We start from the raw sequence: 23,585 nt of genomic DNA on the forward strand, positions 1-23,585 counted from the left end.
TTTTTCTTTTAATTTTGACATTTTAATTATAATGTGGAGCTCTTTGGGTTCATCTATTTTGAAACTCTCTGTGCTTCCTGGACCTGGATGTCTATTTCCTTCCTTAGGTTGATTAAGTTGTCAGCCATTATTTCTTCAAATAAGTTTTCTGTCTCTTTCCCTTTCTCTTCTCCTTTTGGGACCTTATAATGTGAATGTTACTCCACTTGATGTTGTTCCATAGGTCCCATAAGCTATCTTTATTTTTTAAATTCTTTTGGTTTTTGTTGTTATTGTTGTTGCTGTTCTTTTTGGATAATTCCCATTGCCCTGTCTTCCAGGTTGCTGATCTGTTCTTCTGCTTCAACCAAACTGTGGTTGAAATTCTTTAGTGTATTTTTTTCAGGTCAGTTATTGTATTCTTCAGTTCCATGACTTCTGTTTGATACTTTCTTATATTTTCTGTCTCTTTGTTTGACGTTTTCACTGTGTTTGTCCATTCTTCCCCCAATTCAGTGAGCATCTTTATGATTTATTGAACTCTTTGTCAGGTAAATTACATATCTCCATTTCAACAAGGATTTTTTTTCTTTTCTTTCTATTTTTATGTTGTTCTTTTTATTTGGAATGTATTCTTGTTTTATCATTTTGTTTTTCTCTATATTTTTGTTTCTGTGTATTAAGTGGAACAGCTATCTCTCCAATTCTAGAAGGAGTGGCCTTGTGTAGGCGATGAAACTTTTTGTTCAACCTTGCCCTAGTTCTTGGTTGAATCTTGAACTTTGTGCTTACCTATATAGTCTGATTTATTCTTAATAGGGGAGAGCACAAGGGTAGAATGAGCAACTTGCTGCAGTGGGGCCCAGGGAGATACAACATGTGGGCAGGGTGAGCCTGCTGGCTTCAGAGAGGCTATGGGGGAGGACAGAGAGGGCCCAGGACAGGAGTGAGCTCCCTGGCAATAGTAGGGCCACCAGAGCTTGTGGGTAGGGCAAGCCAGGCAGCTGCAGCAGGGCTATGGGAGAGCAGCTGCAGCAGGGCCATGTGGGGCAATCCCTACAATACTAGCAAGGTTGAATGAGAATGCAAAAATGGTGCTTGCCAGCATCTTCTCCCCTCAAGAAAATCCTACCAGACCCCTGTGTCTCCAGCACATGCTAATGAATGTCCATTGCATATAGAAAGGTGCTTTCCAAACTACGTTTTTTTTTTTTTTTTTTTTTTTGGAGATTACTGGGGTAAGTCTGTAAGACCTTTAAAAGCAGCCTTTCCATTTATCACAGCCTTTTGGATGTCCAGGGTATAAGCCCTTTTGCTTTGCAGAGTCAGATATTTTGGGTGTTCATCTCTCCAGTATAAATCCCAAGGGTTGGGGTGCCTGATATGGGGCATAAGCCCCTCACTCCTCAGGGAGAAACTCTAAATTTGTGAGGTCCCCCTAAACAGTGATTTGACATGTTGAGGGTAGGGATTTTAGCAAGATTATGTCTCTGCCTCTCTTACTGTCTCGATGTAGCCCTTTTATCTTTTGTTGTGGAGAAGCTCTTAAGCTAGTTTTCTGGTATTTTTCAAGGGGAATTGATCTTTGTGTAGCTGAAGATTTGGTGTGTCCATGGGAGGAGTTGAGTTCAGGATCTTCCTACAACATCATCTTGAACCACCCTTTCATTTACTCAATGTTTACTGTGCATTCTATGATAGAGGACTTTCTCTTTTCTTCCATTCCTCTTACAATGCTCGTATTTTACTTCCTTGAACATATAGAATATATTCTAATATTTATTTTAACACTCTTTTCTCCTAATTCTATCATCAGTGTCATTTCTGTATCTTTTTAATTGATTGAATCTTCTCCTTATTTTGTGTCATATTTTACCACTTATATATTATCCTGGTTATTTTTGATTGAGTGCCAGGTATTAATGATTTTATGTTTTGGAATACTGGATATTCTTCTATTCCCTTACACTATTTTTAGATATAGTAAGTAACTTCAGAAAAGTTTGATCATCTAACGATTGCTTTTAGGCTTTTTTAGTGGATCCAGAGCAACCTTCAGCCTCAGGTTAACGTAGTTCCATTACTGAAGCAATATTCTTCTGAAGAGGTGACTAAATGTCCTGCATTCTAAGAAGTCTTTATACTCTGGATGGTTGAGATGCAAATTATTCCTGGTTCTGGGATTGTTGTGCTTTATCTTTTCCAATGGTTCTTTCCCTATGCTGGGAAAGCCTTACTGGCATGCAGTCACTAAATCAGTCTAGTTAAAGGTTGGTTGGGAATGCACTGCAGATCTCCACCCTCTTTCTTGTGCAGCTGTCTTTTCTTATATTCTCTGATCCATAAATTCTAGTTACTTTAACCTCCTCCAACTGAGAACTCTGCCTGGCTGAGTTTGGGTCCTCCCTCTATGGAGCTACAGCTTGGAAAGTCTCTCCAAGTAACTATGATGATCTTCAGAGGTCACAGTCATGAGCTACTTGTTGATTAGTTTGAAACAGTTTGAAAACTGTTATTTAATCTGTGTCCATTGTTGGTTGCCGTTTGTAGTGGGAGGGTAGATATGGTTCCTTTTACTCCATTATGGTTAAAAGTGGAATTATCCTCCCTTCTTTATCATTTCCACTAATTCCCTGATTCTAATCCTTACTTTCTTATGCTTAGAAAAGGGGTAGTTAGAGAGTAAGTATAGGCTTACAGAATTCCATCAGAATTCTTTGGGAGTCTTTTTCAGACATGGCATTCCTCAGAAGTGGACTGTGTATAAAAACGAGTATATTCTATATCACAAGTTTATTAGGAGAGAGGTTTTAAAGAACTATTACTTTGGTTATATGCCTTGCTGATATTTTTAAATTGAGCTCTTGAAGGGAACATAGTCTTTACATATTGATTTCCTCTAAATCTCTTCAAGATCTACCCATCCACTTCAGAGCCCAAATCATAAATAATTTTTCCCATGAAAATTTCCAGAGTATTTTACCCATGTTCTTTTTCCTTCTCTCCTACTATGGTAGATCCTTCTTTGGACCTACCCAACACACAAAAACTTATGAATAAATTCATTAATGGAATCTACCTTATCCTCTGTTACTGCTGTTACTTCCATTCATATTATGAATTCTTCATGATAGGTAGCCATGTCTCACTCATTTGCTGTACTTCACATATTTAGCACAATATTCCAAATGAGGTAGGGAAATAACTCTCTTTATTAGAAAGAACACTAGAATTTAGTTAACCTGCTGCTTATATTACTGTGTAAATCTAGGTTTCTTCATCTGTGATTTCAGGAGTGGGAAAATCATACTTGCAATTTTAGTTCTGTAATCTGTGAATGAGGGTAGGAAGGAAAGTAGACATATTAGCTAATTGTGAGTGTTGAACCAGGTAGAATACATAAGGAAAGAGTTTTATAAATTATAAATTGCTTAAACTTCTAGGGTAATATTGTTGTTGTTGTTCTACAAATTAATACTTTCTATTGACTAGGTTAAGAAATATATTGTATCACTAATTGCTGTGAAAGTTCTGTGTGTACATTATATTCTAGACAAAATTGCTGAAACATCATTTTTAGTTGTTATGTTTTAGATTAATAAAAATATGAAAGGAACATTAAAAATACAGAGCAACATATATCTATCTCTCTCTATATATATACACAGTATTAGTATTTTACAAACTGCTTTTGCACCCCACTCTTATATAATTTTTGCACATTTCATGATATCTTTAGAGATGTCAATAGAAACCGGAAAAACAGATGTTAATGAGTCATAGAAGGATAAGTATTATATTAGGATATGTGCCAATGCTTTCTGGAAAGTGAAACCAGAATTCACTGGAAAGATCATTTAGTGTACTGAAGAAATGTTCTCTTTCATTCTAGGAAATATTTGTTATAATCCTTTCAGAGATTATTTTTTTTTAATTTAAACTTGTATGGGCAAATAGATATCCCATCCCCTAAGGACAGATCCTAAAGGTTTTACATTAGTGGGCCTTACAATCAATTCAATACTTCAAAATATCATTATAAGAAAAATATAGAAGGAAAGCTAAAGGAGAAAGAAAAAGAGAAAGAGCAAGAGGAAATGAGGGGAATAAACAAGAATGGAAGGGGACATACAGTATAAGAAGATTTCACACATATTTAGGGGAATTGTAGAAATTATTTAAGTATATTTAAGGCATTTCTTACTGTCAGTTATTATAGAAAAAGTTTGAAAGACATCATTTTTATAAATAAAAAAACTAGAACTGGAGGAGAGTGAAGACTATTTCAACTCAGAAAGAACTTAGAAAATATTGCAAATTATTTATCTCTAAGAGGGAACATATCTAAGAAAAGTGGTTTCTTCTCATTAATGAATTAAATCATCATATTCAGCATTATTTCTCTACCTGCATTTGCACATAATTGTTTCATGTTACCCTCCTATTGGTAGTATTTATTTGGAATATAAATTGGTAACATGTTTAAATTACATTTACTTTGAAACTTCTTTAAAGGATGTTTCCATAGAAATTCTCTTAAATGCGTCCTAGGGACCTAGTAAATAAATATGTGTTGACTCACCAACATAAAAAGTATACATGGAATTAAAATCAGCAAAACAAAATTTTTTTTTGCTAATAATCACAGTAAAAATTGAACCAAAGTGCTTTTCTTTGCCTAAGATCTGTGTTAAGATTTCAACAGCTCAAATGTTATTCTTGTCTCTAAATTCAAGCAATTTTCAAGTATAATTTTAATATCTAATAATTGAGTTATACTGGGCTACTAAAAGTATACTTGTGATTAGAATATAGCTTTGTGTATCTAAAGCCATGTAATGATTGACAACTACTGATCAAAAAATTGAGCACAATCTCCTCCTGAGTTATGAAGTCAGATTTATGAAGATCAACCTCTGTTTTCTTCTTTAGGAATGGCAAGTTCATTGAAGAAAATGAAAAGTACATATTGAAAGGAAGCAATACAGAACTCACTGTCAGGAACATAATAAATAGTGATGGGGGTCCTTATATCTGCAGGGCCACAAATAAAGCAGGAGAAGATGAAAAGCAGGCATTTCTCCAGGTCTTTGGTAAGTATTATAGCATAGTGGTTAAAATTATGATGTCTAGAGGGAGGTCTGAGTCAAATTCTACTCTGTCACTTATATGTCACTAACTTTCTAAAATTAAATCTGTTTTCACATCTGAAATATATTTTAGTGTTGCAGCTACCAGATAGAATTATTTTAAAAATTACATGAAATGATACATGTATATTCTTACAAAATATTGGCTGACTGATAACAGAAGATGGAAGAAAATTCCTTTAAATTACACATACTGGGATTCTGTTATAACTTACAGATAATTTATATTTACATATATATATGGGTTGGTCTTCATAACTCTTTGACACATGTTGAGATTAGTTTTACTTTTAATATACTTCAAAACAACACATCTATAAAGCTATAATTAGGAAATTTTGACCTGTAACTATAAGAAAATACTCCCTTTCCATTCTATTAAAAGGAAATATAATATTAATATCTTCCATATTTACCAAGAGCCATATTGCCTTCTTTGGGGAACTTACAGAAAGTGAAGAACTAGTAAGGTGTTTTTATTTTTTTTTTAAATTGATTTAGCTTCCATTATGTTTGTAAGAAGAAAAGCAATTTTACTGGTGTATTTGGAATATATCATTGTCTTTAAAAAGCATAACTTGAAATTGTATGCACTGATAGCATTTAATAAACAGTTCTCAAAATGCTTTCACAACAAAGAGGGGAGGTGGGAAGAAAGGAAGATAATTCTGTGAGAATAAGAAGGACCACGATTCATGTAGAGGAAAGAGTAAATAAACTTAAAACTGTTAGAAATTATAGAAACCCTTAACTCATTCTAGCAGTATTCCCCACGTAACGAGATTGTTCTCTTTAGAACCTACACTAAATAAGTATGACTCAATATAAAAATAAATAAATTAAATAAAAATGATAGTTTCTGAGATAATCCCAAAGGGTAGATATTCTCAATTTACATCAGAGAGGTATAATGAAATACTATACAGTCATTTGTTGTTGTTGCCTTTTTTTAATTAGGTTGGTAATGAGTGAAAACAAAAAGATAAAGATTCTAACATTTTTATCTTTTCAAATGGAAAATACTTCATGATATGGTACCTCACTGTTGTAATCACTTTTTTATAGTAACACTAAACAAATTTACATTTTGTTAGAAACAAAATCAAATATATATAGTAGAAATCCAACTAAATCCATTAAAGTCAATGGAGTAAACACTGAGTTGTTAAAAATTATACATGCCATATTTCCAATATTAGGAACCTAGTTTTCTAAGATTAAAAACAACTTATTTATATCCCATGATTAATTGCATTTAAAGATTAAATAAACTGTTACTTTTCTAAAACACCAAGTGCTGGCTTTTATCCCTTTTAAGTTCTATCATGTAAAAATTAATGAAATGCAGATAGTACAGACTTTACAATCATATAGTTCTGTGGTATCATGTAATTTGTGGATGGACATAATTTTTAATATAAAGATAATTTAAATAAGTAGAAATAATGTATTTTCTCATTACTGAAGTCATAATTATAAAGAAAATAATTAGCTACCCTGCCTAAAATATTGTTAAAATAAATTGAAGTAAAAATAAGTTGATTGGGATAATATAAGAAACTAACATATATATATGTATATATATATATTTACTTAATGAATATTTTAAATATTGTACATAATTATACTTACTACATATTCAAGATACAATCATTTTCTTCTTGGGTGAAATTATTTTTAAAGCTTAAGAGATAATCACTAAATAAGCAGATGTCACAATTATAAACACACACACACTCATAAACGGGTACCATGTGGCTTTAAAAGAGGAAATTTTAATTTTGTAGCTTTAAGAGAGGAAAAAATTAGTCTTTTAAATTACAACATTTCAAAAGGAATTATAATTTGTATGTTGGCTTGTAAGCCACTTCAAATTATCCCTATGATAATTGATGAGAATTATTTTCTAAAGCTTTTTCTCCTGTCCTTTGTGAGTCTCTTGGCACTCCTTTAAAGCAAAGCATGCTGCTGTAACTGCTACAAAGTTAATAATTCTATACTCCACTAATGTGGACTTAAATGCCCACTATGGCTTTTAAGTCTGAATGGTAATATTTTCCTCCCATACAGATTGAGTAATGTATATATTCTTTACAGTACAGCCTCACATAATACAGCTCAAAAATGAGACTACGTATGAGGATGGTCAAGTTACACTTATATGTGAAGCAGAAGGGGAGCCTCTTCCAGAAATCACTTGGAAAAGAGCACTAGATGGCATCACATTTTCCGAAGGCGATAAGGTAATAGGAACTCAATATATAGTGATTTTCAATACCATTGTATTCTCAGAGTTTTGCATATTATTTACTCTCACACTGGACTCCAGTTTACCAAGTAATTTGTAGGAATGCAAGAAATGGCTTAAATTTTAAGAAGGTAACTCTATCACAGTCAGCCTAAAAGTAAGTGGAGGAGAAAAAAGTGAAAGTGTGATATTTAAAGATGTTCTTCATTAAGCCACAAAATCTTAGGTTGTTGGTGTTCTTAAGTTTGCTTACATGGACTTTCGGCGTACGTTGAATCTATAAATTTTGTTATTGTAATTTTAGCCCCCCCCCTTGCTGTGAAAATGAAAGTCATTCTAGTTCACCAGATTCTGCTGTCACTATTAACTCTTTATGCTTTAGAATTGTCTTTGTGCAGCGGTAGGTTAGGTTTTTGCTTTCATGTAATTTAGAATATAATAAAGAGAAATAAGCACAAGCACACCAAAATACAGCATTTTGGCAATTGTCATTCCTATGTAAATTGGCAACCTGTCACCAGAATGCGTTCAAATTACTAACAAATTAATAGATTTTCATTATTGTTATTTTTCATAATTATTTGTATAAAACTCCAAAGTATGGACAAAAGTGAAACAGAAAGGAAAAGACAGTGAATTAGTGGTATGATGAATTGACATTTCACACATGTAAAAGAGGGTAAGATTAAGCTTACAGATCTCTTTTCTTAATATTAAAGAAAACCCCTTTAAATCTTTCATTAATTTAAATCAAGTTCTACAAAACAGTGATTTCTGCAATATAAGTACCTTTGACTTATCAACACTGATAGCAGAAAAATTTGAAACCAATTTATCTGAAAGGCATTTTCTATCCCTCCAACTCATCACGTAGTTTTGAACAACATGCTAACTCCATAAATTGACAAAACAGCCATCTCCCTGCCTATTTACTATTTATTCTTTGCAAGAATTGTATTCACATATATGATATGTATATATGTATGTATCATATATATATAAGATGTACATTATATATATATATATCACTTCTTTGCTTCATTTCCTCCTCATGATGACATTTTTAAGAGAGTATCTTTTTTGGTAATAGTTATACTATTTTGATATACTTATTTTATATGTACAAATTGAAATCAAATTCATAAAATACCTTCTGGCAACCAAGAGAAACCATACAAACTTTGCTTTAACATTTTCTTAACAGAAAATCACAAATATTTTTAAGGCACAGTTGTCAAATCTGAAAGTAGTTATATTTTCATAAAATTATTTTAAATTATAAAAAAATTAGATAAAACTGTAGGTAATTGTTTTTCTGTCAATTTAGTACATTTCTTTAGACAAGATCTGTCAATAATAATGATTTTCATGTCTATAAGCCCTTATTAATTATACCTTCATTTTCCTAACTCATGCTTTCATTATATTCTTGTCCACTGTAAAACTCCTAAAAGTTCTCATCTTTTTTTTTCATTAGTAGCTGTTTATTGATCAAATGGTTTGATGTAAAGTTATTTAAATATATGGAATGCTTCACGAATTTGCATGTCATCCTTACACAGGGGCCATGCTAATCTCCTCAGTATCATTCCAATTTTAGTCTATGTGCCGCTGAAGTGAGCCAGCCAGCACTTAAAAGTTCTCATCTTAAAGATAGTGTTTATTCTTCATTTAATAGATGTTTCCTCATGTGTATACCAACAATGATAGATACATTATATTCAGTTATTTTATCATGAAAATTTATCAAAATACCAGAAGGCTGTGATATTTTTTTCTACGCTGTAAACCCCAGACCACTCAAAGCCATATGCAGAAATTTCTTCTCTAGTTTTGAAGAATAATTAACTAGCTTTGAATAGAACTTTCTCTGTTAAAATACTCATCTTATATTTTTTATTTGATTTATTTGCTACAAAACAATCATAGAAACTCATATATGCTTTTGTTTTTCCAAATGTAACTTTTATCCAGTGGATAAAGAAATTAAGGTTATTCACTTTCTATCATGACATTTCTCCAAAATCATCTTAAGATTCATATCTTATTTTCTGCATGGTAAGCCTCCTTTCTCCTAACATTACTAGTTTTTTCAACAGTCGAAATTCAAAAACTGAATGGTTGACCTGAGCTTTGAAGAAGACATATCTAGTTTAACTCTCAGCTCTGCCATTTGACAATATTGTCTGAAGTCTTATTAATATGAGTTTCTTTGTCTTTAAAATATGAATAATAATATTTTCTTCCCTTAAAAGTATAAGAAATCTGAGGAGTATACCAAACTCTTTACATTTTGTAAATATTCAATAAACTTTTTTTTATTATATCACTCTGTCATATTACACAATTTTCAAAGCATAGTTTATCTTGTTTCTGTTATTCTGAATAAATTCTAGTTGTTATTGGCTCCATAAAGTCTGGTACCTAAGGTTTGATTAATCACTATCACAGAGTATTTTCAGATCATATCTCTCTTGTCATGGAAAGTATGAGATTGTATTTTCCACAAGAATCACTTGGAGATCCTGTTAAAATGCACTTTCCAGAATCCCACTCCCCGAGGTTGACTTAGTATGTTTAACACAGGACCTAGAAGGACATATTTAATAAACTCATAAGGTTGGTATATGGATTGACCTCAGGCCATACTCTGGAAAACAATTCCCTAAGTCACATGAAATTTAATAGCTAATCCTGTCAACAGAAAAATGCTCTTAACAGATTACTTGACACCTGATAGGGACTTGGGAAATATGGAACAAAACAAATCAAAACTTCCCATCATGCATACACTATCAAAGTTTTGATGAAACTGCTCATTGTGTAGGTCATAACATTGAAACAACATCAATGCAATGTGGCTCATACTAATAACTTCATCAAAAAATATGACCGTGCACTTAGCAAATATGTTCATCAGTGTAGATTTTCAAAGGATGGGATCTCAATTAATAGTATCCCCTTTTCTTGCCTAAATTTTCAATCACCAGATAAGACAAAAGAAATAAATGGGGATAAAATGTCATGTGGCTTAAATCTGCAGGTCAGTTAATGTTCTTATACCATACTAGAGAATTAGATAGACCTACCCAGCACAGTCCTGAGTAGAATTAGACCTTGTAGCCCCCCAATATGGGAAACTAGATATCAGTGCTAAGGTTACCATCATGGCTGAGAGCAAGGGACAACCTGTGGTCTCTACAGGAAAGTCCTTTCTGAAAATAAAAAAGAGCAGGGGCGCTTGGGTGGCTCAGTCCTTAAGTGTCTGCCTTCAGCTCAGGTCATCATCCTGGGGTCCTGGGATCGAGCCCTGCATCGGGCTCCCTGATCGGCGGGAGGCCTGCTTCTCCCTCTCCCACTCCCCCTGCTTGTGTCCCCTCTCTTGCTGGTCTATCTCTGTCAAATAAATAAATAAAATCTTAAAAAAAAAAAAAAGAAAGAAAAGAAAAAAGAGCAGCTAGGAAACGCATATTCAGTATGATGCCCCCATAGTTACCAATCAAACATCTGCCATGGTTCTCATGGGGAAGAGTAATTAAGGAGTTGGAAAGTCCAGAATTGGTATGTTCACAGAGCTCCCTTCCCATGGAATAAATGTTAGGAGTCCATGAGAAGTGTTCACTGTCCAAAAAACTTTATATTAATAACATCTTAATAAACATTGAATATACATTGTCACAGTTTAACTTCTGGTATTCTTACTGCACGGTAGATGACCCCAAAACATAGTGGAACAAAACAACCATTTTCTTTTGCTCATGATTTTGTGGATCAGGAATTTGGGGAGGCTCAGTGAAGTGGACATCATGAGGCACCTCAAATTGCTCTCATGTATATGTTTTATAGAACAACTGAACTATGGGGGCGCCTGGGTGGCTCAGTCGTTAAGCGTCTGCCTTCGGCTCAGGTCATGATCCCAGGGTCCTGGGATTGAGCCCCACATCGGGCTCCTTGCTCGGCGGGAAGCCTGCTTCTCCCTCTGCCACTCTCCCTGCTTGTGTTCCCTCTCTCACTGTGTCTCTCTCTGTCAAATAAATAAATAAAATCTTTAAAAAAAAAAAAAAGAACAACTGAACTATGTATATTAGTATACCATAAAATATCCTTGCATAATATGGCATCCTACAGAAATGACAACAAAAATTATAGTGCTTAGAGTTCTTTTAAACACATGACTCTTTCATCTAACCCACTTGAATGCAGCTTATCCACATTTAAAATAGTATATGTAATTTTTACAACTTCAGAAAATTTCAAAAATATGTGTAATATATAAGAAAAAAATACTTGCTTTAAAAATATTTTCTTAATACTCATTATTATTTTGGAATAACATTTTGTTCATCATTTTATTAAAGAAATTTCACAGTTTTCACTATCTTTTAATTACCTATTTATTGAAAATTTCTAGGCACTTCAGTGCAACTTAAGTATTGTTTATGTTTCTCTATAAAAATATTGATTTATCAGGGTTATCCAGAAATTCATTACTCTGACAGCTTAAAATTAGCACATGATTTTGGAGTCATCTTAAGATACATTTGTTTATAAAAATCAGAAATGCCTAGCCTCTTCATTTAATAGATACTATACACATAAACTGAATAATATTTAAACGTATATAATAAAGTATAGGACAAAACCAAAGCTATTGTTGCAGAATATAAAACAGCCATGAATTAAAACTTATACATTGCTTTGTAACTTATAAACTAAGCAATCTAATTTTTTATATTAAAATCTCTATTTTTAACATCAAAAACTAATGATGTAATGTATGATGATTAACATAACATAATAATAAAAAAATCTCTATTTTTAAAATAAAACCGTGCTTCTTTCACAGTTGATCTACCGATTATATAAGATGATGCGTCTACGATGTTTGACAGTCCCTGGCATTAATACCTGTCATCTATTTTGAACCAGTTTCTTTAGATCATTCCTTCTTATCATTCTTATTAATCAATAAATGTTAGTATATGTAAGATTATAAGTATTGATGAATTAGTATGAGAAGTCATGCAAAATATCACACAAATCAAAGTTTAATCCTAATTTTGTCATTTTGGTACATCATTCAGGATATGACTTCTTATATCTGACCAGTTTTTGCATGTCTAAATCAGGATAATAAGATGTCCCCATAAAAAGTTTTGGAAGATGAAATGAAAGTCCACATAACAATATCGCAGACACAAATCAAACATCTTAAAAGTGTTAGTTTCTCTTGTCCTTGGAGGTATCCAGTCTTCAGATATTTTATACATGAGAAAATGATCATATTAATTCTCTGTTAATGACTGCTGTCACAAAGGGAACCAGATAAAAAAAATTGCGTGAGCATGGTCATATGTTCTGTATGAATTAACACAACAGTAGTGTTCTAGCTGTTACAGATTGTGCTTCTATGACATAACTATATGTAGAATTTACTATAAAATCATCTCTAGTGATATCAATTCCAAATCTTGTAACTGTATATCACATCCCTCATGGAAGTTGACAATGTGCAGAATCTGCATTTGCATATTCATCTCACTCACTGTATGTTTGATGTCATTCTCCATCCCTGCAGCGAAGCATAGATGAGGGCTCAAACTTCCTATCTGGGGTGAGGATAGATTCTCATGCTAAAGAAAAGTTGGTCCTTCTTCTTATGAAACACAAAATATCACAGATTTCTTTCTGCTCTCTCGGGTCTGTCTTCTCCCCCACCCCCAAATTTTCTTCTTTAGGAAGCGATTCATTTTTTGCCTTCTTTTGGGCTCATGTAGACATCCCACATTACATAGCAATAAATATTGATTCTAAATAGACTCTTTCACATTGTAAGAAAGGCTAAACAGGTCATTAAAATGGGAAGAAAAAAAAAGATGCCACACTCCACAAAGCAAGATTACTTAACAGTGCCTTGTCCATAAATTTTCAAAATATGATTTCATAGTCATCTGATAAACCTGGTGTCTTTTAAACATTTTTTAAAGACATATTGTTACTTGTTATTTAAGAGTAAACAGAAGTAAAAAGATCTACAGGGACTGATTTTTACTTCTAGAATTCTTACAAAATGGTAAACATAACAGCATGCAAACCCGCCTATATGAAGAGAATGTTTTATATAATAATTATAAAGTGCTTATAATATTGTCTGGGAGATGACATCTCACATGTGCCACTTATCTACTCTTAAGATACAGAATCTATAATTATTTTATTCCTGGTATACTTGTCCTGCATAGTAAATTATAGGCCTTCCTCTACTAGAAATTAATCCCACCCTACACTGAATAAGAAGTATTTGAAATGTATAGCAATAAGTTATAACTCTCTTAAAGCAGAATTTCTCAAATTTCAGTCATTTGACAGCTCCATCTTTCTCTTTTTCTTTTTTTAATTTAAATTCAATTAGCCAAGATATAGTACACCATTAGTTTCAGATGTAATGTTCACTGATTCATCAGTTTCATATAACACCCAGTGCTTATCACATCACATGCCCTCCTTAATGCCCATCACCCAGTTACCCCCTCCCCTCTAGCAACCCTCAGTTTGTTTCCCTGAATCAAGAGTCTCTCATGGTTTGTTTCCGTCTCTTATTTCTTCCCATTCTGTTTTCCAGTTTTCCCTCCTTTCCCCTATGATCCTCTGTGCTGTTTTTTTTATATTTCACATATGAGTGAAACCATATGATAATTGTCTTTCTTTGATTGACTTCGTCTCTTGTATTCATGTGCTGCCTGTTATACACTTAATTTTTTTCTTTAAATTGAATTAGTTTTTCATTTATTCTAATCCTGCCCAAAAATATCAGTGGAATCAAAAGTATGAATATACACTAGTTATACTTTTAAATATCATTAAATAAATATAAAACTCTAAAATAAAAATTGTTTTTCAAAGTCATACTAAACCTAGCATGTATACCTTCACTGGTACACAGACTATACTTTTAAAATAACTGCTTTTCAAACATACTTTGAATTATCATGATACAAAGTTTAGTAATGAAATTTTGGGGACTGGAACACATTCAAACATATTCTGCTTAGGACAGAAACCCATTTTCTGTCCTCCTACTGATGGGAGCAAGCGCTTCCCTCCAGTAAATAAATATACTTCATTATTAATCAAAGGCTAAAGAAATTACAAATCATAGTAACAGGAACTCATTTAGTTTCAGTCCTTAATACAAACTGGTCCTTTCAAAATGATGCCAATAAACTCAATACATAAAGTGGAGTGGCTAACCTCAAAAACAGTTTCTTCTTATTTTTGCTGAAGTGAAATATCAAATTTTAGTCATGGTCCGAGTTTAGATCAATTCAAAACTTTGTGATTAAAATAATAGGATTTTCTGTTCTTTTACATTTGTTTTGAAAAATGTGTCTGTGTCCAAGAGAGCAACCTGATTCTACATTAACTTTCATATTTTAAGTTCATACTTTTTGTTATTCACATAGATGTATTTAAACTGAAATTTAAGATTAAAAAAATTACTAGCATGAATAGTTTAACATTTAGTTTTGCACTTATGTACAAAAGTCATAGTTGTTGAAATGTTCCTTTCTATTTTAATAGTATAGAAATGGTGAACAATTTTCTCCACGTATTTAGGCACTGTGACCTGGACGATACCTTAAAGGCTCTTGCAGACTAAAATACTAGGTCAAAGGGATTTCTGGCAATAATAAAGATAGGCAGTTCTTTCATACAACTACCTGAACAAAATATGATGTTTTAAATTTTGTAACAATTTAAATATCTCAGCATATATTTATTATTACATGACTGCATTCATTATTAGGTTATTGTTTTATGCTTTAGGATATTATTCCTTATTGTCCATCTACAGCTTTGGACCTAAGGAAACTTCCTGTTTTAAAAAATGATTTATTTAAATCCCTTTTAATGAAAGGCAGAAGGTAATGGAGGGAATGTTTCACATCACATGAGAAACTACACTGAAAATTCTTAGATTTTTTATATTTAAAATGTGAAGATTACATTAACCTTTTCTTGTGTTTCTCTTTTTTTAAACTCTAAAGCAAATATGACTTCCTGAAAAGATAAATTTCATAAAATGTAAGCAGTGAAATAATCTTTAAAGTGATAGGATTTTATATGACTAATGTTTTCTTTATCACTTACCCAAATTCATTTAACAACTATCAGCAAATACTACTGAGAGCTGTTATGTTTGCATGAACTATGCTAGGCACGAAGAATGCAGCAGTAAAAAAAAAGTTTTCTGTTTTATGGTGCATACAACTTAGGAGAGGAGTTGGAATGAAAGCATATTTAAAATCAGTAGTCTTTTCCTTATGAATATGCAATCTTGAATTATGCAATTTTCACATCCAAAATACCAATTTTGAGTATGTAAGTGAACTTTTACAAGACTACAGATATAGCTTTGGCATATTTTTCTGTGCTATTACAGACCCAGTTCAACTTGTCCTTCTGACTGGTGTGTATTCATGCAGGTTGGAAAGTAGGTCTGCTCTCATCAGAATATCTCCACTCAGTTTGCTCCAGGCTGATAAAAATTGCTTAGACTCTGATTTAAAAAACAAAAACAAAAGTAATGGTAAAATTAGCAGCACCTTTGTATTATAATGAAAAATATAATATTTTCAACTTCCTTTTCCTCTTTAAATAGTAGTCAACAAAATGAGATCAGCAAATCCATAATTATTGATTAAAAAGAAGAGATTGTAGAGTTTCAAATATCTGCACTTTATTATAAATGCTCTAGTGAAATGAAAAACTAAAATATGATGGCATATTTATAGCAGCAGCATCTTTAAGTATGGAGGACAGTATGTAAGTATCTTTTATATATCTTTTAAGTAGCTGTACTTCTGGGCAAATTTTTTACAGCTGCATTTTTATCGCTTTTATGATGAATTTTATTTACACCTTTTTACCAAATCTAGAAGATGCATTTTGGTATGCAATTATGGGCAATTTTTAGTACCTGATTCTAAGACCAATAAAACAAAACAAAAACACAGGAACATAGGTCAAGGTGAGAAGTCTAATGTAAAAAAACAAATAGGCAAATAAAATCAATAAAATGTTTTAGTAAATAATTGAAAGAGCAGTGATGATATGTTTGTTCAAGTATTTTAAAGACATCCATACATATAGTTGAACTAGCCATTTGCTTAAGGTGGGTAATCCTATGTGAAATGAGGGGAAGTTATTAAAAGGCATAAACTTTCCATGAATCAGGGATTACAGATAATGAAATTATTAAATTTCAAATGAGAGAATGCCCAGTCTCTTGAATTTCTCTAGCGTAATTTGCAAAATCATTAGTGTCTGAAGGGAATCCCTTCATTTGATGTGATGTTGCTTTAGAGGATCTCAAAGAGCTACCCACAGAGTAAGCTACATAAAAAGAATCATTTGCATAACCCATGGGTTCCTAACCATGTTAGCTTTGGTATTCTCAGTTCATATAAAATACAGTCTAATGAATTAGTGTTATGTAGTAGTTATAACATTTTCTTTACTGCAATTCCTAGATTTGCCATTTACCTGGTCTCTCATATCAGGTAAATTGCCGTATTTTTCAAAGGTACAGTTCCATTGTTTATACGGTAAGTCCCCATCAACCTCTACCATTTCCTTATTCTATAAATCTTTTATCAATTTAATAGATAACCACACATCTTAATATACAGTTTTTATTCCAATGCTAAGCCCTTTTTAAAATTATTTACTAATTTTCAGTTTATGATTTTCTAATGGCTTAGTATTGTGAGGCAGTGTATTTGCAATCTCCTTCTTCTATAAAGCTTTTCCATACAACTCAATTATAAGGAAAGTTAAGACTACTTTGGTAATATCTTTACATTGGGAAGAAAAAGTCAGTTTCTGATTGTAGACAAGAATGCCAAAGAACACATATTCTTGGCACCTGTAGATTTTAATGCCTGTATTTTTTTCCCGTTTGTAGAGATAATGGGCTTTTCTGAAGGATTTTGTATTTGAGTGACATTTTTAACGTTCTCCTAATGCATTTTTTCATACTAGTGCTCTGAGAGCATATTATAAGTCCCTGCTGGGCAATAGGCAAAATGGATACTTCTATTCCCTATCTGATGTAGGTGGTAGAATATAATTAGGCAGGTTGGAAATCTTCCTGGATGCTACTGAGCTTGCTGAGAGGTGGGTTTTCAATCATTTACAGCTTCCTGAAATTTTTTTTCCAGCCCACAGTTTGAATAACAATTATCAAAGAAGTCCAGTCATAAGTTCAACATATCCTTTTAAAAACTACTTTTGAGAAAATTCTGTGAAATATTTTAAAAATAAAAATGTCATTGTTTTTTAAAAAACGTTATTTATTAATGAACTATTATTTTTAAATGTGTTATAAAAATTTCTATTTAAAAGAAACTGCCATCAGGTTTGTAAGATGATATAACAGTAGTTCACAATTTTACAGGAACTGTTTTGGGGAAAAGTGTTATTTATATACTGAAAGTGATTTTACTATGGCTTTGTAGCAGAAAATATATTTTCTTATAAATACTTTATCCTACATCGACTTCAGTTGATACTTATTTCCTCTTATGAAGCAATCTAGTACTATCCCCTGAAAAAATATAAAATAATATAACTATAAGGAAATATGGAGATGCAGTGAATATTAATAGACTTAAAAATAAATTTCCTGGTATATGTAACTTCGATATTTTGTTTATAGTATAAACTACATTCAAGAAACAAGCTGAAGCAAATTTGAATAAATGCATGACAGCTAGGCAGGCATTTGGATACCATTTAAAATAATATATATGAAAAATAAATTCAAGTTACTATATAATAGACACAACATATCTGTGAAAATATTTAAGCAAACATCTAATAAACAGCTTCCATAAAAATAATACATCTGATGTATTTCATTGTCAACTTTGAGCATGAAACAAAAACAGGTGCATAAAAGAATGTTAGTTACACAATAATTAATGAATAAAATTGAATATATTTTAATGAAAATTACCTTAGCATAGTTGCTGCAGTGACTTCATTGCACTTGACTGAGGGGTTAACAGATAATAAATTTAAGTGATATATTAAATAAAGATTTTCAATAATAACTCTGTTCTGCCATCTACTGAACAGTTGTGTTTATGATGGGGATTGGGGTGGGACAAAAATGTTTTAGATGTAAATCAGCCTTGGCTATAATGTTCCATTGTCATGATCTACATCTTGGAGCAGCATTATTACTGTTGCTTTGTAATCCTCAGAAAGTTCTTGTCTAGCTTTCTAAATCTCTTATCCTCAGATGCCAGATGCATATTTAATAGTGCATCTACTTATAAGAAAAATGTATTTATACTCTATCAAATATGTAAAAGCAATGTAATTCTAATATTTGTGGATCCTACCATTTTTTTCCCCTGACCTAGACCACCCATCTTGCTCACCTTTTAATTCCCATACAAAATTTCATTTTCTATTATTATAATTACGACCTCATATGCACTCCTCAATCTTTTTTGGCTTCATGAAATGTTTCTGGCACAGCACCATTCATGGTTTAATTAACCTCAACATCTATTCCACAGATGTGTTAGGACAGCTGAGCTTACCTGGAGGAAAAGACTGTAATCATTCTGAATGGTCTCTCTTTAAAGTTGTGGTGCATATTCAGTGTGTGTTCATTGTGTTGTGTACCATTCATCCCACATTTTCCTGGACCATTTTCTTGGCCAGTTTTATCATAACTACCTTTTGCATTTCCTCCATCCTCAAATTTGCAAATTTCCTCTATCCTGAAACTTTTGCTGGTGATCTGCTTCCTCTTTTACTAAGAAAATAAACAATCAAAGAAAACTTTATCAAATTCTTACTACTACATCCACACTCATACATAACTGAACCTATATGTTATCATGAGTGAAATTTTTTTTTGAGTTTTTATGTGGATCCTAGTAGTACCCTTTCTAACATATGATGGATTTAAGTCCAGTAATTCAGATCCCTATTCTCAACAATATTTTTATTCAATACCTTCTTTATCATTCCTATCAACATTCAAAAATACTCTATTATTTTTTCTTTTATGTGTATATTATATATAACATATACATTTTGTATGTATATCTGTAACATACACATACACCTATTACACATACATGAGAATATATGTGTGTATACAGCATATAGACAGGCAGATGATGATAGATGGATAGACAATCTCATCACCTCCGAATACCATCTGATTCTCCACCCTCTCTATTCACAGCAAAATCCCTTGAAAATGTTGTTTAACCTTGCTCTAATTTTCTTTCTCCAATTATTTCCTGAATACAAACTTTGATCATATCACTCCACTGAACCTCTCTGACAAGTTTAACAGTAACTTTCATCTTTTTAAACTTAATGGCAAATTACCAGTCCTCATTTTTTTCCTGCCTTCTCCTCATTTTCATTCTGCCAATGAAATTATCTCTTTTGCTTAAAGCATGTTCTTTGGCTTGCAGTATGCTCCTGGTTTTTCTTTTGCCACACTTCTCACTACTTTCAGCCCTGTGATCACTCTTTGCCTTCTAATTGACCTCTAAGTGATAGAGCGCCCCATTTTGAGGCCCATTCTTGAATTCCTTTCTCTATGTTTAGTCCCTTGACTTACTCATCTAGTCTCATGGCTTTGATTATCACTTGGATCCATTAAACTCTAAATCTCAACCAATGGACCTCTTCACTGAACCTTAGTCTTCTATATCCAATGGTATACCTTCATTTAGATATTTAATAAATAGCTGAAAGTGCAAATATCCAGTACAGTTCTGTACGTTATCTTCACATTTGCTTCTGCCTCAGTCATCCCACTTCATTAAATGGTGACTCTTTCCTTACAGTTATATAGACTAAAATTCTTGGAGTTATCTTTGATTCTTGTCTATTACTACACCCATATTCTTTTTTTTTTTTTTTTTTTTTTTTTGCAAATCCTGTTAGCCCAATTTTAAATATATTCAAAACTTGATCATTTCTTAACACCTCCCTGTTACTGTTCTGGTCCAAGCCATCATAATTACTTGCCTGGATTATTGCAATAAGTTTTTAAGAGGTCTCAGTGCATCTCCATACCTCCCGTTAGTCTCATTAAAATAGCTAGATTGCTCCACTTGAAACAAGCCAGATAATAGCACTCTTTTGTTCAGAAGCTTCCAGTAGTTTCTAATATCATTCGGAAATTCATTCTATTACCTACACGGCTCTATATGGTAGGCTACTCTTCCAATCTCTGTTATCTCCTTTTTCCTTTTATTGTTACGGAACCTGGACTGAATTGCCTGATGGAAGAACCAAGCGGCCCTTGGAGATCTTGGAGGATAGGAGGTTTATTTAATGCCAGGGGGCTCAGAGGAGAGTGGTCTCCAAAGGTCTGAGCCCCAAGCACAAACAAAGGGGGCAATTTATACAGTTCTACTTCCGCATACTTGACACTTGTGGTGCGTGCGTGAATCAGGGCTGGGAAAAGGACTCGGACTGGTGCGTGCAGGAAGCAGAACAGGGAGAAGAACCCAGAAGAGCCCCGGGGCAAGGACTGGGACTTTCTCGTTGGCTCGGTTGGCCATCATAGGACACAGATTTTCTTTATCATTATGTCCTACTATTAAGATCAATTAGTTTCAACCAGTAAGATTTCATCTTCCTCCACCAGTCCTTGGATATTGCAAGTTTTTCAGTGTTGTGTCTACTTTATCCATCTAGAATATTAACTGCAAGTAGCAGGTCATAAGTGTAGTGAAAACTGTCACAAATCTTTGATGTACTAACTGCAGATTCCAGTTACTTTTGAGTCTTCTGAGAGAGTCCTAGATTGCCAAACTGAAGTCTATACAATAGATGATTGATTTGTTTTTTTATTAATGTATAATGTATTATTTGTTTCAGGGATACAGGTCTGTGATTCATCAGTCTTACATAATTCACAGAGCTCACCATGGTACATACCCTCCCCAATGTCCATCACCGGGCCATCCCATCCTGCCCACCCCCACTCCACTCCAGCAACCCTCAGTTTGTTTCCTGAGATTAAGAGTCTCTTATGGTTTGTCTCCCTCTCGGGTTTCATCTTGTTCCATTTTTTGCTCCATTCCCCTATGATCCTCTGTCTTGTTTCTCAAATTCCTCTTATCAGTGAGATCATATGATACTTGTCTTTCTCTGATTGAGTTATTTCACTTAGCATAATACCCTTTAGTTCCATCCATGTCATTGCAAATGGCAATATTTCATTTTTTGATGGCTGCATAATATTCCATTTTGTGTGTGTGTGTGTGTGTGTGTGTGTGTGTGTGTGTATTATTCATATATATATATATATATATTTTTTTTTTCCACCACATCTTCTTTATCCGTTCATTTGTTGATGGACATCTAGGAGCTTTCCATAGTTTGGCTGTTGTGGACATTGCTGCTATAAACATAGGGGTGCATGTGCCTCTTCAGTTTGCTATATTTGTATCTTTGGGGTCAATACGTCAATACCTAGTTGTGCAATTGCTGGGTCATAGGGTAGCTCTATTTTCAACTTTTTGAGGAACCTCCATACTGTTTTCCAGAGTGGCTGCACCAGCTTGCATTCCCACCAACAGTGTAGGAGGGTTCCCCTTTCTCAACATCTTCACCAGCATCTGTCATTTCCTGACTTGTTAATTTTAGACATTCTGACTGGTGTGAGGTGGTATCTCATTGAGGTTTTGATTTGGATTTCCCTGATGCCAAGCGATGTTAAGCACTTTTTCATGTGTGTTTTGGCCATTTGGATGTCTTCTTTGCAGAAATGTCTGTTCATGTCTTCTGCCCATGTATTCTTGGTTGGATTAGTTGTTCTCTGGGTGTTGAGTTTGATAAATTCTTTATAGACTTTGGATACTAGCCCTTTATCTGATACATCATTTGCAAATATCTTCTTCCATTCTGGCGGTTTTCTTTTGGTTTTGTTGACTGTTTCCTTTGCTGTGCAAAAGCTTTTTATCTTGACGAAGTCCCAATATTTCATTTTTGCCCTTGCTTCCCTTGCCTTTGGCGATGTTTCTAGGAAGAAGTTGCTGCGGCTGAAGTCCAAGAGGTTGCTGCCTGTGTTCTCCTCTAGGATTTTGATGGATTCCTGTCTCACATTGACGTCTTTCATCCATTTTGAGTCTATTTTTGTGTGTGCTATAAGGAAATGGCCCAGTTTCATTCTTCTGCATGTTGGCTGTCCCAACACCTTTGGTTGAAGAGACTGTCTTTTTTCCATTAGACATTTTTTCCTGCTTTGTTGAAGATTAGTTGACCATAGAGTTGAGGGTCCATTTCTGGGCTCTCTATTCTGTTCCATTGATTTATGTGTCTGTTTTTGTGCCGGTACCCTACTGTCTTGATGATTACAGCTTTGGAATAGAGCTGGAAGTCCAGAATTGTGATGGTACCTGCTTTGCTTTTCTTTTTCAACATTCCTCTGGCTCTTTGGGGTCTTTTCTGGTTCCATACAAATTTTAGGATTATTTGTTCTATTTCTTTGAAAAAAGTTGATGGTGTTTTGATAGGCATTGCATTAAATGTGTAGATTGCTCTAGGTAGCATAGATATTTTCACAATATTTGTTCTTCTAATCCATGAGCATAGAATGCTTTTCCATTTCTTTGTGTCTTCCTCAATTTATTTCATGAGTATTCTATAGTTTTCTGAGTACAGATTGTTTTGCCTCTTTGGTTAGATTTATTCCTGGGTATCTTATGGCTTTGGGTGCAATTGCAAATGGGATTGACTCCTTAATTTCTCTTTCTTCTGTCTTGTTGTTGGTGTATAGAAATGTAACTGATTTCTGTGCATTGATTTTATATCCTGCCACTTTACTGAGTTTCTGTATGAGCTCTAGCAGTTTTGGGGGTGGAGTCTTTTGGGTTTTCCACATAAAGTATCATATCATCTGCAAAAGTGAGTGTTTCACTTCTTCTTTGTCAATTCAGATGCCTTTTCTTTCTTTTTTGTTGTTGTCTGATTGCTGAGGCTAGGACTTCTAATACTATGCTGAATAGCAGTGGTGATAGTGGACAGCCCTGCCATATTCCTCAAGGGACTTAGGGGAAAAAGCTCTCAGTTTTTCCCCATTGAGTATGATATTTGCTCTGGGTTTTTCATAGATGGCTTTTATGATATTGAGGTATGTGTCCTTTATCCCTACA

The 23,585-nt window shown here is 33.3% G+C and overlaps 1 protein-coding gene and 1 non-coding gene across 3 annotated transcripts in view; one reads left to right on the forward strand and one right to left on the reverse strand.

Annotated features, from left to right (window-relative positions):
• Positions 1-23,585, forward strand: part of NCAM2 (neural cell adhesion molecule 2) — a 521,997-nt gene that overhangs the window by 344,997 nt on the left and 153,415 nt on the right. For both annotated transcript variants that reach the window (XM_027584956.2, XM_027584957.2), the window contains exons 7-8: positions 4,912-5,072; positions 7,227-7,372. In XM_027584956.2, coding sequence (XP_027440757.2) covers positions 4,912-5,072; positions 7,227-7,372 — 307 coding nt within the window. The remainder of the gene's footprint in view (positions 1-4,911; positions 5,073-7,226; positions 7,373-23,585) is intronic.
• LOC113919032 lies at positions 8,895-8,999 on the reverse strand. Its single transcript, XR_003518777.1, has one exon. It is a non-coding gene; the product is annotated as a U6 spliceosomal RNA (small nuclear RNA).

This window comes from Zalophus californianus, chromosome 1 (assembly GCF_009762305.2).
Source record: "Zalophus californianus isolate mZalCal1 chromosome 1, mZalCal1.pri.v2, whole genome shotgun sequence".
Lineage (NCBI taxonomy): Eukaryota > Metazoa > Chordata > Mammalia > Carnivora > Otariidae > Zalophus > Zalophus californianus.